The following is an 18,038-nucleotide window of genomic DNA, read 5'->3' as shown; positions in this document are numbered from 1 at the left end:
GGATTCTGGGTTAGATGTCCCCAGCAGGCGAACAAATGGATTGGATGGTCATCTTACCCCAACAGTGTGGATCCTTGCTCTCAATATTGATGATTAGGTTGTCTGGTACAGACTCGATATAGGGTGGCCCAGTCATCTAAGGCGCCGCAATTCCCTGTCTGGAGTTCCTTTGGCTATGGAATCAACCTATGATTGTGGGTTCGAATCCCGTTTCGCCCTGATTATGTTTTTTGGTTTGTCAGCACCATACCCATGCTTGTGGGTTGAACCAAACTGACTTGATTATTTCCAGACAGCCGTTGTAAACCAACAGATAAAAATACAATATTTATTCCTAATACAGGATATTTGCTATCCTAACACACGCAAGCATGATGACCTCATGTTTATATGCCGAGATATAATTTCTCCCATTGTTTCAGTTTCCAAGCCTGCTGTGGACCCAGGCAGACAAGATGCTGGCAGCCATGACAGTTTGGGAAAAGCTCCTTGCAGGGCACTTAACTGAAGAGCAGAGTGTGGAGGTTACAGTAGCTGCTCAACATGTGAGTGTCTTGCTTCCCTGATACAAACATGTTGATTCCTACACTAGATAGCACTTAACACATAAGTAGATTTCTGAATTTCCATTTTATTCATTTTGTTCGAGTAAATGAAGAAGAAATATGAACCCTACAGAGAAACTTCACTGAAGGCAGCCTGCTGTTCAGATGACGTCATGTTATCAGTTTGTGACTTCATGAATGACGTCTTATTGTATTTTTCTCAGCAATGAAATTCTGTGACGTATTATTATTATGGCTTCAACTAGGGCTGGGACGGGTTACTCGGGTCGGGTCGGGTAGGGTCGGGTCGGGTCAGGTCGAGTGGGTCCTGAGTAGGACTCGAGTACCCACAGGACTACCCGGACCCAAGGTTAGTCACGTGATATATTGTTTTATGAGAAAAATTATCTAAAACTCTATGTTTACTGACCAATCAGCTTTGACAATCTCTAAAATTATATGTTAAAATGTCGGAAAGTTAGTACCGACGATCGTTCTTCCCTTGTGAGTAATGTTCCTGTGTTAGAAATAAGCTCCATAAGATTTATTTTTTCAGTGTTCCCTATCATAAATGAAAATGGGGGCACGGGTGGCCCAGTCGTCTAAGGTGCCGCATTTCGCTGTGCAGAATTTCGTCGCTTGGGCACGCCAGAAATCTATGATTGCGGGTTCGAATCCCGGTTCGTATTGATTATGTTTCTAGGTTTGTCAGCACCATACCTGTGCTCGTTGGTTTCACCGAAGTGGTAAACGTCTGAGACCTGCATCACTTCGGGCTTTCCTCCCACATTAAGCTGACACGCTATGATATAACTGGAATACTGTTTGAAGCGGCGTTAAACCCAACTCACTATACCGACGATTGTTCTTCCCTTGTGAGTAATGTTCCTGTGTTAGAAATAAGCTCCATCAGATTTATTTTTTCAGTGTTTGCTCTCATTAAGGTGGACCTACTTTCATGTCGTGACTCACCACACACCACCACTTGTGTTGCAGATACTGATGAACTATCAGAGCAGCCTAGAACAGCTGCACGGTCTGCCCGTCGACTCCTCCCTACGCCAGGCTCTGCCGATACTCCGCTCACAGACGGCCATGTTGAACTATGGATATGTGAGTTCATGAAATCATTTGATGCAGTTCTAAATGGAATCTACTGCCTACGTGGTCTTGTAGTAGAGCATCTGCCTGGAGTCCGCCTCCGTAGACTAGTGGTAGAGCGTCTGCCCGGAGACCGCCTCCATGGCCTTGTAGTAGAGCGTCTGCTTGGAGACCGCCTCCATGGTCTTGTAGTAGAGTGTCTGCCTGGAGACCCCCTCCGTGGTCTTGTAGTAGAGTGTCTGCCTGGAGACCCCCTCCGTGGTCTTGTAGTAGAGTGACTGCCTGGAGACCACCTCCATGGTCTTGTAGTAGAGTGTCTGCTTGGAGACCGCCTCCATGGTCTTGTAGTAGAGCGTCTGCCTGGAGACCGCTTCCATGGTCTTGTAGTAGAGTGTCTGCCTGGAGACCGCCTCCATGGTCTTGTAGTAGAGTGTCTGCTTGGAGACCGCCTCCGTGGTCTTGTAGTAGAGTGTCTGCTTGGAGACCGCCTCCGTGGTCTTGTAGTTGAGTGTCTGCCTGGAGTCCGCCTCCGTGGTCTTGTAGTAGAGTGTCTGCCTGGAGTCCGCCTCTGTGGTCTTGTAGTAGAGTGTCTGTCCGGAGACCGCCTCCGTGGTCTTGTAGTAGAGTGTCTGCCTGGAGACCGCCTACGTGGTCTTGTAGTAGAGTGTCTGCCTGGAGACCGCCTACGTGGTCTTGTAGTAGAGTGTCTGCCTGGAGACCGCCTACGTGGTCTTGTAGTAGAGTGTCTGCCTGGAGACCGCCTACGTGGTCTTGTAGTAGAGTGTCTGCCTGGAGACCGCCTCCGTGGTCTTGTAGTAGAGCGTCTGCCAGGAGACCGCCTCCGTGGTCTTGTAGTAGAGTGTCTGCCTGGAGACCGCCTACGTGGTCTTGTAGTAGAGTGTCTGCCCGGAGACCGCCTCCGTGGACTAGTGGTAGAGTGTCTGCCCGGAGAATGCCTACGTGGTCTTGTAGTAGAGAGTCTGCCCGGAGACCGCCTCCGTGGACTTGTGGTAGAGTGTCTGCCCGGAGACTGCCTACGTGGTCTTGTAGTAGAGAGTCTGTCTGGAGACCGCCTACTTGGTCTTGTAGTAGAGAGTCTGCCCGGAGACCGCCTCCGTGGTCTTGTAGTAGAGTGTCTGCCCGGAGACAGCCTACGTGGTCTTGTAGTAGAGAGTCTGCCCAGGGACCGCCTACGTGGTCTTGTAGTAGAGTGTCTGCCCGGAGACCGCCTACGTGGTCTTGTAGTCGAGTGTCTGCCCGGAGACCGCCTACGTGGTCTTGTAGTAGAGTGTCTGCCCGGAGACTGCCTCCGTGGCCTTGTAGTAGAGAGTCTGCCCGGAGGCAGCCTCCGTGGACTAGTGGTAGAGCGTCTGCCCGGAGACCGCCTCCGTGGTCTTGTAGTAGAGTGTCTGCCTGGAGTCCGCCTCGGTGGACTAGTGGTAGAGCGTCTGCCTGGAGACCGCCTCCATGGTCTTGTAGTAGAGTGTCTGCCTGCAGACCGCCTCCGTGGTCTTGTAGTAGAGTGTCTGCCCGGAGACCGCCTCCGTGGTCTTGTAGTAGAGTGTCTGCCTGCAGACCGCCGACGTGGCCTTGTAGTAGAGTGTCTGCCCGGGGACCGCCTATGTGGTCTTGTAGTAGAGTGTCTGCCCGGAGACCGCCTCCGTGGTCTTGTAGTAGAGCGTCTGCCCGGAGACCGCCCCCGTGGTCTTGTAGTAGTGTGTCTGCCCGGAGACCACCTCCGTGGTCTTGTAGTAGAGTGTCTGCCTGCAGACCGCCTCCGTGGTCTTGTAGTAGAGTGTCTGCCTGCAGACCGCCTCCGTGGTCTTGTAGTAGAGTGTCTGCCCGCAGACCGCCTCCGTGGTCTTGTAGTTGAGTGTCTGCCTGGAGTCCGCCTCCGTGGTCTTGTAGTAGAGTGTCTGCCCGGAGACCGCCTACCTGGTCTTGTAGTAGTGTCTGCCTGGAGACCGCCTACGTGGTCTTGTAGTAGAGTGTCTGCCCGGAGACCGCCTACGTGGTCTTGTAGTAGAGTGTCTGCCCGGAGACCGCCTACGTGGTCTTGTAGTAGAGCGTCTGCCCGCTGACCGCCTACGTGGTCTTGTAGTAGTGTCTGCCTGGAGACCGCCTCCATGGTCTTGTAGTAGAGTGTCTGCCCGGAGACCGCCTCCATGGTCTTGTAGTAGAGTGTCTGCCCGGAGACCGCCTCCATGGTCTTGTAGTAGAGTGTCTGCCCGGAGACCGCCTCCATGGTCTTGTAGTAGAGTGTCTGCCCGGAGACCGCCTCCATGGTCTTGTAGTAGAGTGTCTGCCCGGGGACCGCCTACGTGGTCTTGTAGTAGAGTGTCTGCCCGGAGACCGCCTACGTGGTCTTGTAGTAGAGTCTGCCTGGAGACCGCCTCCATGGTCTTGTAGTAGAGTGTCTGCCCGGAGACCGCCTACGTGGTCTTGTAGTAGAGTGTCTGCCCGGAGACCGCCTCTGTGGTCTTGTAGTAGAGTGTCTGCCCGGGGACCGCCTATGTGGTCTTGTAGTAGAGTGTCTGCCCGGAGACCACCTCCGTGGTCTTGTAGTAGAGTGTCTGCCTGCAGACCGCCTACGTGGCCTTGTAGTAGAGCGTCTGCCCGGAGACCACCTCCGTGGTCTTGTAGTAGAGTGTCTGCCCGGAGACCGCCTCCGTGGTCTTGTAGTAGAGTGTCTGCCTGCAGACCGCCTACGTGGCCTTGTAGTAGAGTGTCTGCCCGGGGACCGCCTATGTGGTCTTGTAGTAGAGTGTCTGCCCGGAGACCACCTACGTTGTCTTGTAGTAGAGTGTCTGCCCGGAGACCGCCTCTGTGGTCTTGTAGTAGAGTGTCTGCCCGGAGACCGCCTCCGTGGTCTTGTAGTAGAGTGTCTGCCCGGGGACCGCCTATGTGGTCTTGTAGTAGAGTGTCTGCCTGGTGAGCCTGAGGTCTGTGATTCGATCCTCAGCCACGTCATACGAAAAGACATTTAGAGATGGTACTTGTTGTTACCCTGTCTGACGTTCAGCATTAAGGGGCTAAAACAAGGACTGGTCGGCTCGGAGTCAGTATACTTCATCTTAAACTGCAACATTGTATGTCAGTTGGTATACAGTGATCCCTCGCTATTGTGCTCTTAGATAAAGCGCTACCTCGGTTACTATTAGCGGTAACGCATGGCTCCCAAAATATATGTACACTTTTAATACTGAGAGTTTAAAACAGACATGACTTTATTGTTGGTCGTTGTTCATTTGCACATAACGCTTCTCATTGCATAATCAACCGTTTATCGCTAAATTGAGTTCTAATAATCTGTTTGAAAACATCCGCGGCAAGTCCCGGAAATACGATTGTTCTACTAGTTAACTTTTCACACTATACGTCCTTTGATCTTAGAAGCGCATGCATGCAATAAAAGAGAACCACAAGCGAAGTTCATATTCTTAATTAGTGGGCAATCCAATTTGAGGCGATACTGTCAACTCACTTGTTGCTGTCACAACACGGCGGTCATTCCTTTTGATTCGGATCAAGTAACCGTATCAAACCAATTAATCTGGCTTGAATGTGTATCTACATTTGCATGAATGTGTATGAATGACGTAGTGCTGGTCAAAACTCTCGTTTTCTTTATTTTAAGCAACATGACCAATCAATGCCACTGAAACACTCTGTACTTGTGTAATGAATTGTGATTGGCTCTTCACTCATAGCGTCTGTTACTACCATTATTGATCAATATTTTCATGTAAGTAGACTACATCCACATTGAATGTGACAGTTAAGTCTTGTAAATAATAACAAACGGCGAAAACATAATGGATATATATTTTTACACTATGAACGGTAATCAACTTGTATCTTTGCAATGTGCGAGACAAGGCGAAGATCGTGAGATTGGTCGAGCGCGCTCCCCCTCCTCGGCCTCAGTTAAACGGCTCATCGTCTATAACACCCACCAATTATTTGGACCCCATTGGCAGCGTTGTAGCGAGGGACCACTGTATCAAATATATCAACACGAGTTGATAAAAGTGGAAAAATTCCGAGGCTTGCCGAGGATTTTGGCCACTTTTATCAACAAGTGTTGATATATTTGATATCAAAAGACCCTCGGATGAGATTTTATTTATCATCCAACATCATTCTTCCAACTTTTTTAGTTTATAGACAGTAATACGCAGTGACTAAAGTGTAAAAAGTACTGCTAACAGCTTCAGTAGGAGAGCCATTAGTGATGTCATTTGATTGTGACGTCATGGTAACAATGATGTTACAATGGTCTGCAAAGCATTGTGATGCAATTTCTTTGCAGCGGTATCTACAATGTAGATATCGCTTGATGTCACCCAAGTGATATCTCCTATGGAAGCCAGTTTTAGGTGATAACTGACACGATTGACCTACACTGTATGAAGATAACTGGCGTGAAACCAGAAAGGGCACTCCCAACTTGGTTATCAGATAAATATATTCAGTGGTCTATTTATAGCTAGCATCATTAATATTACAAGAAGGCTTACTGAGTTTTATATTAAGCTTGCAGTTATATTATAAAACAGAATATTCAAATAAACCTCAGGCAAGAGTTAGAGAAAATGAATAAATATGAAATATTTCCACTGCAAATCAGATCTTGCACCTTTGGAAATGAGAGTGAAGACATTTTCTAACCAAGAGATCCTCCATAGATTCAGTGGACTAATGTGGCTGCAGTTAGCATTAGGTACTACATACATAGCCATGTATATGGTCTATAAAATATCTATAACCTACCTGTCTCCCAGGTGATGTGAACTCCTTACCCTGACTCCACCGTGGAGGCTCTGATCTAATGAGGCTGATGGGAGATAGTCCTAAGAATGTTTAGAATAGGTCTTCAGCAACCCATGCTTGCCGTGAAAGGCGACTATGCTTGTTGTAAGAGGCGACCAACAGGATCGGGTGGTTGATGCATGTCATCGATCTCAATTGCGTGGATCTATGTTCATGATATCAGTCACTGGATTGTTTGGTCCAGACTCAATTATTTTCACACTAGTGAGCAGTGACACATTTATGCAGTGATTACTTTGTGGACATTTGAGATATAACAAAAATAGTTGCTTTCCGTCTTTGACAATTGACATTATTGACAATGCCAAGTCTGTTTCGATAAATCTAAACTTTATTTCGTCACATTAGGGGGGCCACGGGTGGCCCAGTCGTCTAAGGCGCCGCGATTCGCTGTGCAGAGTCGCGTCCCCTGGACACGCCAGAAACCTATGATTGTGGGTTTGAATCCCGGTTCGCCCCGATTATGTTTCTAGGTTTGTCAGCACCAAACCCGTGCTCGTGGGTTTCACCGAAGTGGTAAACTTCTAAGACCTGCATCACTTCAGGCTTTCCTCCCACATTAAGCTGACACGCTGTGATATAACTGGAATACTGTTAAAAGCGGCGTTAAACCCAACTCACTCACTCATACAATCAACCTGGGAAAGGGCCTCCCTACATAAATGTATTTCTTGATGAGTAAAATACTTATTTAATCATTTTTTTTAAATGGAAATAAAAATGAAACAGGCGGCACACTTTATGATGATGAGGGCGGTGCCTGAGAACCAAGACAATTATTTATTTTAGCTTAATATAGACAGAATGTACATGATCAACAATTCTGAACTGATATGTCTAGTTATGTACTTCAGGGTGGTCGGGTAGCCTGGTGGTTAAAGCATTCGCTCGTCACGCCGAAGACCCGGGTTCGATTCCCGACATGGGTACAATGTGTAAAGTCCATTACTGGTGTCCCCCACCGTGATATTGCTGGAATATTGCTAAAAGCTGCGTAAAGCCATACTCACTTACTCGATCATACAAGAAATCTGCTAGTCCCTGTCTCCCAGGTGATGTGAACTCCTTACCCTGACTCCACAATGGAGGATCTGATCTAATGAGGCTGATGGGAGATAGTCCTAAGAAGGTTTTAAAACTCACTTTAATTAACAACGTAAGCCATAAATATTCCTCTGAATATGTTTAGCTGATAACCCTGTTGGGAATGCCCTTTCTGGTTTCATACCAGTTACCTTCATACATGTAGGTTAATAATGTTATATCTTCATACAGTGTAGGTTAATAATGTTATATCTTCATACATGTAGGTTAGTAATGTTATATCTTCATACATGTAGGTTAATAATGGCATATCTTCATACAGTGTAGGTTAATAATGTGATATATTCATACATGTAGGTTAATAATGTGATATCTTCATACATGTAGGTTAATAATATTATATCTTCATACAGTGTAGGTTAATAATGTTATATCTTCATACAAGTAGGTTAATAATGTGATATCTTCATACGTGTAGGTTAATAATGTTATATCTTCATACATGTAAGTTAGTAATGTTATATCTTCATACATGTAGGTTAATAATGGCATATCTTCATACAGTGTAGGTTAATAATGTGATATATTCATACATGTAGGTTAATAATGTGATATCTTCATACATGTAGGTTAATAATGTTATATCTTCATACATGTAGGTTAATAATGTTATATCTTCATACATGTAGGTTAATAATGGCATATCTTCATACAGGGTAAGTTAATAATGGCATATCTTCATACATGTAGTGGAGTATTCATGTTAAACTGTGGCATGGTATCTCAGTGAGCTTGCACTATAAATGGGCATCAGTCCGGACTAGTACAAGCAGCCTCATACACACACACACACACACACACACACACACACACGCACACACACACACACATGTACGTCGCTATATGAGTGCAATATTCTTGGACGCGACGTTAAACCCCATTTCACTTCACCTCACCTTCATACAGTGTAGGTTAATAATGTTATGTCTTCATACAGTGTAGGTTAATAATGGCAAATCTTCATACAGTGTAGGTTAATAATGTCTTATCTTCATACAGTGTAGGTTAATAATGTCATATCTTCATACATGTAGGTTTATAATGGCATATCTTCATACATGTAGGTTAATAATGTTATATCTTCATACGTGTAGGTTAATAATGGCATATCTTCATACATGTATGGTTAATAATGATATATCTTCATACATGTAGGTTTATAATGGCATATCTTCATACATGTAGGTTAATAATGTCATATCTTCATACATGTAGGTTAATAATGTCATATCTTCATACATGTAGGTTAATAATGTCATATCTTCATACAGTGTAGGTTAATAATGTCATATCTTCATACAGTGTAGGTTAATAATGACGTAATATCATGCTAACTCACTCACTCATGGTAGGTTAATAACTTCATATCTGCATCTCTGGTCACTAGCATCACTTCGTATTGCACCGCCATCGTCCCCAACGGGACCTGATATCTATTCGTTCAGTTTTAAAGACATCATTAGTTTGTGTTCGTCAATATCTGGTATAAAACGGAAAAGTTGTAAATATGTTTTTAGCATTAAATTCAGCATGTGTTTCCACATTTACAGTAATAATATAATTATTACCAGAAATTTCAAACCTTAGTCGAAAAAAAGAGAAGAAAAATATGGTAATGAGAGAGAGCATTTCCTGATGATGATAGCTACCCGTCTCCCAGGTGATGTGAACTCGTTTCCCTGACTCCCCAGTGGAGGATCTGATCTAATGAGGCTGATGGGAGAGACACTCAGTACACACTCACTGATATATTTCTGAGTTTTGCTTGTCCAAGCTAGTATGTGACCGATTAAACAGTTGTGTACCATCAACCTGGGAAAGGGCCTCCCTACATCAACAAGCATACAAACTCGAATTTGCCGCCATGACCATAACACGAGATGCGCAGTAAAGCAGTGCGCATGTAAAGGGAGGTAACTGCGTGCTGTATTGGATCGCATTGTTTTATGTATTAGGATTTTGTTAATTTTTTTTGAAAATGGAAATAAAAACGAAACATGCGGCGGACTTAATTTTTTTAGCCTTAGTGAAAGCACTGGCCTTCATACAGATGCAAAAAAAACCCCTAATTTTCTTTGCAACAAATGTGTGGAATTTATGTGAGGTTGAAACAGCTGAGATATTTCTGGTGTTACTTTTAACTCGCTCACTCCTTATTATTGGAGTTTTTAGTGTAACCAAGTTTCTGTTTTTTGTACCTTCAGACATTGGTTCCCCGCCAGACCTCCGTTCTCTGTCTCCATGGTTGTCGTGTCATACCACTAGAGGGCAGCACCTACAGCTCCTACATCCCAGCATGCACTGCTGTACAGGAAGTGTTGAGTGCACTCATCATACACCACCCTAACGCTGTCCTGTCCGTCATCCCCAGCTACGTCGCCAACATCAGACATATCCTTCACAACATCGTCCACTGGACTTAAATCTGTAACAGCTTGATGTGTTTGTTATATATTTATTAATTCACCTGATGAAGGAGTAAGCATATACTCTGAAACATTGTGTTCCTCATAAAGAAGTTGACATCTATAAATTCTCTTTCCAAATGCCTTTCAAAAACTAGACTTTGTTCATTTGAACTATTGCAGGTTTGGGACTTATGACAATACTAAATCATTGGTAGTTAATCAAATGTGTCAAAAGGCTGATATTAGAGGGTTTCTAATGTTTTATCATGACCAAGACTGTGATCGTGACCGTGACCATGACCGTGATCATGACCATGACTGTGACCGTGACTGTGACCAACACCATGACCAACACCGTGATCGTGACCGTGACCATGACCAAGACCGTGATCATTACCATGACTGTGACTGTGACCGTGACTGTGACCAACACCATGACCGTGACCGTGACCATGAGCAAATGCTTCGGTCTGAGGCATGATGAACCTGCTTGACACCTCCCACGTGATGTAAGACTTGGTCCTGATGTCAGTGAGGGCATTGATCTAATGAGTCTGATGGGAGACAGTACGACAACAGTACATCGAGGCGTTAACGCTGCAAGGTGAAACAACAACCATCCAGTAAATCTCTACACATCTGCCTCTTCCAGCAAATGTTTAGCAAAGCATGTCTGAACTGATCTTCCATTTACGTGTCTGACGGTCTGTCTATGTGCCTGCCTCCTGCCTTCCTCTATCTGTCTGTTTGGCTGGCTGGCTGGCTGGCTGGCTACCTGGCTGGCTGGCTGGCTACCTGGCTGGCTGGCTGGCTGGCTGTGTCTGTGTGCTTGCCTGTCTGTCTGTCTGTCTGTCTGTCTGTCCGTGTGTGGCTCTGTGTCTGACTGTCTGCGTGCCTGTCTGTCTGTCTGTGGCTCTGTGTCTGACTGCGTGCCTGTCTGTCCGTCTGTGGCTCTGCCTGCCTGTCTGTCTGTCCATCCATCCATCTGTGGCTGTCTGCCTGCCTGCCTGTCTGTCCGTCCGTCCGTCTGTGGCTGTCTGTCCGTCCGTCAGTGGCTGTCTGTCTGCCTGTCTGTCTGTCTGTGGCTCTGCCTGCCTGCCTGCCTGTCTGTCTGTGGCTCTGCCTGTCTGTCTGTCTGTCTCTGTGTCTGTATCACAATTCTGTATTGAACATTTGTGATGTGCATCCTGCCCAGTATTTCCTTAACCAGTCCACATCTCCTGGTGTCTGTCATACAACATGGCTGCCAGGACAGGCTGGCTCCAGATCCTCAGTTTGTGGATGGCATGGTCCACTGTGCTAACCAACTGACCAGGTAAAGTGTTGCTGTTAGGTCCTGTAGATGTATCATGATGTGGTTGAGGGTGATGCTGGAGTCATAGATGTTTTCCATGACCAGTATGTGACACTGTTATTAGTTTTGTTTGGTTTGTTGTTTAACGCCACACTCAGCAATATTCCACCTATATGATTGTGGTCTGTAAATAATCGAGTCTGGACTAGACAATCCAGTGATTAATATCATGAGCATCGATCCACGAAATTGGTTGCCGTAGGAAGCGACTAATGGGATCGGGTGGTCAGGGATGCATGTTATTGTCTGGTCCACCCTTGATTACTTACAGACCACTGTCATAGAGCTGGAATATTGCTGAGTAAGGCGTTAAACAACAAAGAAACAAACAAACAAGTGTGTCAATATAAATTATACATTGCGTATACACTCTTAAGTGTGCATGCTTGCCAGAAAAGGTGACTATGTTTGTCGTAAAAGGCGACTAACGGGATCAGGTGGTCAGGCTCGCTGACATGGTTGATGCATGTCATCGATCCCAATTGCGTGGATCGATGCTCATGATATTAATCACTGGATTGTCTGGTCCAGACTCGATTATTTACAGACCGCTGTCATATAGCTGGAATATTGCTGAGTGCGGCGTTAAACAACAAACCAACCAGCCAACCAACTCTAAGTGTGACAATGTAATCCTACAACAGTGTAGTAAGTGTGACAATGTAATCCTACAACAGTGTAGTAAGTGTGACAATGTAATCCTACAACAGTGTAGTAAGTGTCACAATGTAATCCTACAACAGTGTAGTAAGTGTGACAATGTAATCCTACAACAATGTAGTAAGTGTAACAATGTAATCCTACAACAGGGTAGTAAGTGTGACAATGTAATCCTACAACAGTGTAGTAAGTGTGACAATGTTATCCTACAACAGTAAAGTAAGTGTGGCAATGTAATCCTACAACAGTGTAGTAAGTGTGACAATGTAATCCTACAACAGTGTAGTAAGTGCGACAATGTAATCCTACAACAGTGTAGTAAGTGCGACAATGTAATCCTACAACAGTGTAGTAAGTGCGACAATGTAATCCTACAACAGTGTAGTAAGTGTGACAATGTAATCCTACAACAGTGTAGTAAGTGTGACAATGTAATCCTACAACAGTGTAGTAAGTGCGACAATGTAATCCTACAACAGTGTAGTAAGTGTGACAATGTAATCCTACAACAGAGTAGTAAGTGTGACAATGTAATCCTACAACTGTGTAGTAAGTGTGGCAATGTAATCCTACAACAGTGTAGTAAGTGTGACAATGTAATCCTACAACAGTGTAGTAAGTGTGACAATGTAATCCTACAACAGTGTAGTAAGTGTGACAATGTAATCCTACAACAGTGTAGTAAGTGTGACAATGTAATCCTACAACAGTGTAATAAGTGTGACAATGTTATCCTACAACAGTGTAGTAAGTGTGGCAATGTAATCCTACAACAGTGTAGTAAGTGTGACAATGTAATCCTACAACAGTGTAGTAAGTGTGACAATGTAATCCTACAACAGTGTAGTAAGTGTGACAATGTAATCCTACAACAGTGTAGTAAGTGTGACAATGCAATCCTACAACAGTGTAGTAAGTGTGACAATGCAATCCTACAACAGTGTAGTAAGTGTGACAATGTAATCCTACAACGGTGTAGTAAGTGTGACAATGTAATCCTACAACAGTGTAGTAAGTGTGACAATGTAATCCTACAACAGTGTAGTAAGTGCGACAATGTAATCCTACAACAGTGTAGTAAGTGTGGCAATGTAATCCTACAACAGTGTAGTAAGTGTAACAATGTAATCCTACAACAGTGTAGTAAGTGTGACAATGTAATCCTACAACAGTGTAGTAAGTGTGACAATGTAATCCTACAACAATGTAGTAAGTGTGACAATGTAATCCTACAACAATGTAGTAAGTGTGACAATGTAATCCTACAACAGTGTAGTAAGTGTGACAATGTAATCCTACAACAGTGTATTAAGTGTGACAATGTAATCCTACAACAGTGTAGTAAGTGCGACAATGTAATCCTACAACAGTGTAGTAAGTGTGACAATGTAATCCTACAACAGTGTAGTAAGTGTGACAATGTAATCCTACAACACTGTATTAAGTGTGACAATGTAATCCTACAACAGTGTAGTAAGTGTGACAATGTAATCCTACAACAGTGTAGTAAGCGTGACAATGTAATCCTACAACAGTGTAGTAAGTGTGACAATGTAATCCTACAGCAGTGTAGTAAGTGTGACAATGTAATCCTACAACAGTGTAGTAAGTGTGACAATGTAATCCTACATGTGTACAACATTGTTGCAGACTGCTGAGCCTGCTGCAGCCGGTCAAGGTCGAGTTCAGCAAGGTGGCCGTGTACCTGCTGTCCGACTACGCCTGTGAGGTTCAGAGGGTTACTCTGCTCCCAGCGGTCAAGGTGAGTCGGATCAGGGAGCATTTCCGTAGCTGGTATATGTGGGGAACTTGCTGCTGTTTAAGCACCAGGCCTAACTCATGCTACAATAAGGTGCGGGGCACAGGTGGCCCAGTCGTCTAAGGCACTGCGATTCGCTGTGCAGAGTTGCGTTCTTGGGCACGCCAGAAACCTATGATTGTGGGTTCGAATCCCGGTTCGCCCCGATTATGTTTCTAGGTTTCTCAGCACCATAACCGTGCTCGTGGGTTTCACCGGAACCTGCATCACTAAGACCTGTATCACTTCGGGCTTTCCTCCCACATTAAGCTGACATGCCGCGACATAACTGGAATACTGTTAAAAGCGGCGTTTAACCCAACTGACTCACTCACTCACTCATGGATACAAAGAGAGTGGTGGTTGGTCACTGTACAGAGTTGTGTCCCTTGGCAGTGCTGGGATCCTATGCAGCAAGAAAGAGATTGTGTTATTGTATGTATACTACTCAAAAGAAGGAACACCTGATTCTTTCTTATACTGGGGACCACCTTCGTGGTCTAGTGGTATTGTGTCTGCCCGGAGAGCGGAAGGTCCGGGGTTCGATCCCTGACCGCGTCATACCAAAAGACGTTTAAAGATGGTACTTGTTGTTACCCTGTCTGCCGCTCGGCATTAAGGGGCTAAAACGAGGACTGGTCGGCTCGGAATCAGTATACTGTGTCTCAATGGGTTATTCACGTTAAACTGCAGCATGGTATCTAAGTCAGCTAGCACTATAAATCGGCATCATTCCAGACTAGTACAAGCAGCCACACACACACACACTTGCATGCACGTCACTATATAAATGCAATAATCTTGGACGCAACGTTAAACCCCACTTCACCTCACCTTTTACTGGGGTAAGGTAAGTGTATCCTGCCAAATCACTGATGTCCCTGTTCTGTCCCGTTTCAGAAAGCCCTCCTGCCTGGTATCTACATCCTGCTGGACATCGCTGACCGCTTCCAGGTCGCGCAGCTTCTGGCCGTCCTCCCAGATGGGACGAAGGACGTGTTTAAACTCATGTACGCGGAGTACACCAAGTACCACAAGTACACAGGGAGAGTGTGAACAACGTCCTCCCAAGAAGGACGTGTTTAACTCGTGAACACTGAATACACCAAGTACCACAAGTACACTGGGAGAGTGTGAACAACGTCCTCCCACGAAGGATGTGTTTAACTCGTGAACACTGAATACACCAAGTACCACAAGTACACTGGGAGAGTGTGAACAACGTCCTCCCACGAAGGATGTGTTTAAACAGGGAGAGTGTGAACAACGTCCTCCCACGAAGGATGTGTTTAGCTCGTGAACACTGAATACACCAAGTTCAAGGGAATTGTGTGAACAATGATCTCTGTGGATGTTTAGTAAAGAAAGTCTAAAAAGCATCAAGAGAGGAGAGAGAGAAAGAGGAGAGAGAGAGAGAGAGAGAGAGATGAATTAAGTGTTTTGTCCAACGTTATGGTGATCCAGACAAAATGTCTTCCCAGAAAATGAGATTGGGTGGGTGACTTATAGCTATCGACAGTGTACGATGATATATGGCATTTGAGATGACTAAGTGTACACTGTCGTCTAGTGTTCGTTTGTTTATTTGTTGTTTAATGCCACACTCAGCAATATTCCAGCTATATGACGGCGGTCTGTAAATAATCGAGTCTGGACCAGACACTCCAGTGATTGACATGAGCATCGATCTACCGCAATTGGGATACGATGACAAGTCAGCGAGCCTGACCACCCGATCCTGTTAGTCGCCTCTCACGACAAGCATCTGGTGATGATGCAGGGATGTAGGTTCTACTGATGAAGACCATGACCGTTCAGCAGACTTGGTGCCACTGCCTTCACTCTGCGTTAGCTATTGTTTGTTTGTACAGTGTGTATGTACATGTTTAAATATTTTTATTAAAAATATTGATATTTTTGGAAACGTCTTTTTGTTCTATTTTCGGTGATTCCAGAGAAGAAGTATGACATCAGCAACCGAGGATGTTCGTAATTGTCTGGCTGGAATGGGGATTATTGGCGTTGCCAGCGTTTGATGCTGACGAAGATTTTTCAGTGGTCTAAAGTAGCAACTCATAGAAAAATCTACTGGCCTGTTGGATCTCTACTAGACACAATGGTGCTTGCCAAAAAGGTTTTAGTTTGGTTGGTTTGTTGTTTAACGCCGCACTCAGCAATATTCAAGCTGTATGATGGCGGTCTGTAAATCGAGTAAGGACCAGACAATCCAGTGATCAATATCATGAGCATCGATCCATGCAATTGGGATCGATGACCGTGCATCAACCAAGTCAGCGAGCCGACCACCCGATCCCGTTAGTCGCCTCTTACGACAAGCATGGGTTGCTGAAGACCTATTCTTCCCCGGATCTTCACGGGTAGTAAAAGTTTTAAATCACAGATACTTTATCCTGTTCATACAAGTGGCGGTGTGTTATTAGAAAGAGAAACCAGTCAATAGGTAACCACTGTTACTAGGCAGGGTTACCCAGTCGTCTAAAGCGCTGCAATTTGCTGTGCAGGGTCGCGTCCCTTAGGCACGTCTGAAACCTATGATTGTGGGTTCGAATCCCGGTTCGCCCGGATTATGTTTCTAGGTTTGTCAGCACCATACCTGTGCTCGTGGGTTTCACCGAAGTGGTAAACGTCTGAGACCTGCATCACTTCGGGCTTTCCTCCCACATAATGCTGTCCGTAATATAACTGGAATACTGTTCAAAGTTGGGTTAAGACCAACTCACACCTTTTTGAAAGGGGATGGGCAGATTTTGCTTTGCAGAGTTGTATCTCTTAGGAATGCAAGGATCTGCTGATCTTCAGTTCAAATCCAAGATTCGCCCTGATAATGATCCATGGTTTGTCAGCACCATTCCCTTGCTGGTGGGGAAGACACCTTGCGTCACTTCCCTCCCACATCAAGCTGACATGCCATGATAAAACTCAACTACTGTCCAAAGCAATTAATAGGTCCCCAGCAACCCATGCTTGCCGTAAGAGGCGACTAACGGGTGGTCAGGGCCACTGACTTGGTTGATGCATGTCATTGATTCCAATTGCGTGGATCGATGCTCATGATATTGATCACTGGATTGTCCATACTCGATTATTTACAGACCGCCATCATATAGCTGTAATATTGCTGAGTGCGGCGTTAAACAACAAACAAACCAACCAACCAATCAAACTTCACCCTCGCTCACTGCCTCAAACAGTGTACACCAGGCCTTCTGTTGTTACTCTAGGCTCTCTTACAGTAAACATCCCAGTAGGTGATAAATACCGTATTCGACGTAATAAGCTCCCAGGGCGCTCTCAAAACAAGAAAGAAGTAAGCAAAGCTCACATACCCCTGTTATCCCCGCTGGTCAACAACAAATAGTAAATAGTTTGTTAATTAATGAAATATACCTGTTGCTTTAAGTCAGAGGAACTGCCCTCTCCTTTGTAACCCCATGAGGATGCATTATGTTTGAAATGAACACGTTTTTGCAAATATTTTTTAATCTAGTGTGGGAGGGGGCACGGGTGGCCCAGTCGTCTAAGGCGTCACGATTCGCTGTGCAGAGTCGTGTCCCTTAGGCACGCCTGAAACCTATGATTGTGGGTTCGAATCCCGGTTTGCCCGGATTATGTTTCTAGGTTTTGTCAGCACCATGCCTGTGCTCGTTGGTTTCACCCAAGTGGTAAACGTCTGAGACCTGCATCACTTCGGCCTTTCCTCCCACATTAAGCTGACACGCCATGATATGACTGGAACACTGTTTGAGGCGGCGTTAAACCAGACTCACTCACTCTAGTGTGGGATAATCAATGCTTAGCACAACATACATTCTTGATGTTTCTTAATGTTTCCATTGAAACGGCAAAATATAAAAAGTTCAGAATCTTCAAACTAGCAAAAGGCTCAAGTACTCATTGTGGTAAATGTGTGTAGCAAGTTTGGTGAAGCTAGGGTGCATGGTTAAAAAGTTGTGGGCCGTACAAAAGCTCAGACGGACGGACGGACGGACGGACAGACGGAAGGCTATATACCCCCGATTTACTTTGTAAACGGGGGTATAATTAGAAATAGGGGGCTCTTATTAGCATATTATTTTAGTGTGAGAAAACACAGAGTTAAAAGATAAATTTTGTGGTTTATTCTGACAGCCTGAAATGCATATGTACGACAGATATATTTTTCCACAATTTAATTGCCCATAATTAAGTGTGAATATAACACACGAGTGCGTATT

At 44.9% G+C, this 18,038-nt stretch overlaps 1 protein-coding gene across 1 annotated transcript in view; it reads left to right on the top strand.

Moving 5' to 3' along the window:
- Positions 1–15,047, top strand: part of LOC139458451 (unhealthy ribosome biogenesis protein 2 homolog) — a 50,733-nt gene extending 35,686 nt beyond the window's left edge. Inside the window, exons 21-26 of the mRNA XM_071239891.1 lie at positions 423–545; positions 1,542–1,658; positions 9,788–9,974; positions 11,207–11,306; positions 13,656–13,767; positions 14,704–15,047. Of these exons, the coding sequence (XP_071095992.1) occupies positions 423–545; positions 1,542–1,658; positions 9,788–9,974; positions 11,207–11,306; positions 13,656–13,767; positions 14,704–14,859 (795 nt within the window). The 3' untranslated portion in view covers positions 14,860–15,047. The remainder of the gene's footprint in view (positions 1–422; positions 546–1,541; positions 1,659–9,787; positions 9,975–11,206; positions 11,307–13,655; positions 13,768–14,703) is intronic.
- The last annotated feature ends 2,991 nt before the right edge of the window (positions 15,048–18,038 follow it).

Source organism: Haliotis cracherodii, unplaced genomic scaffold (genome assembly GCF_022045235.1).
Source record: "Haliotis cracherodii isolate W230 unplaced genomic scaffold, xgHalCrac1.p SCAF_12, whole genome shotgun sequence".
Classification (NCBI taxonomy): domain Eukaryota; kingdom Metazoa; phylum Mollusca; class Gastropoda; order Lepetellida; family Haliotidae; genus Haliotis; species Haliotis cracherodii.
This window is presented reverse-complemented; position numbering and strand designations above follow the sequence as displayed.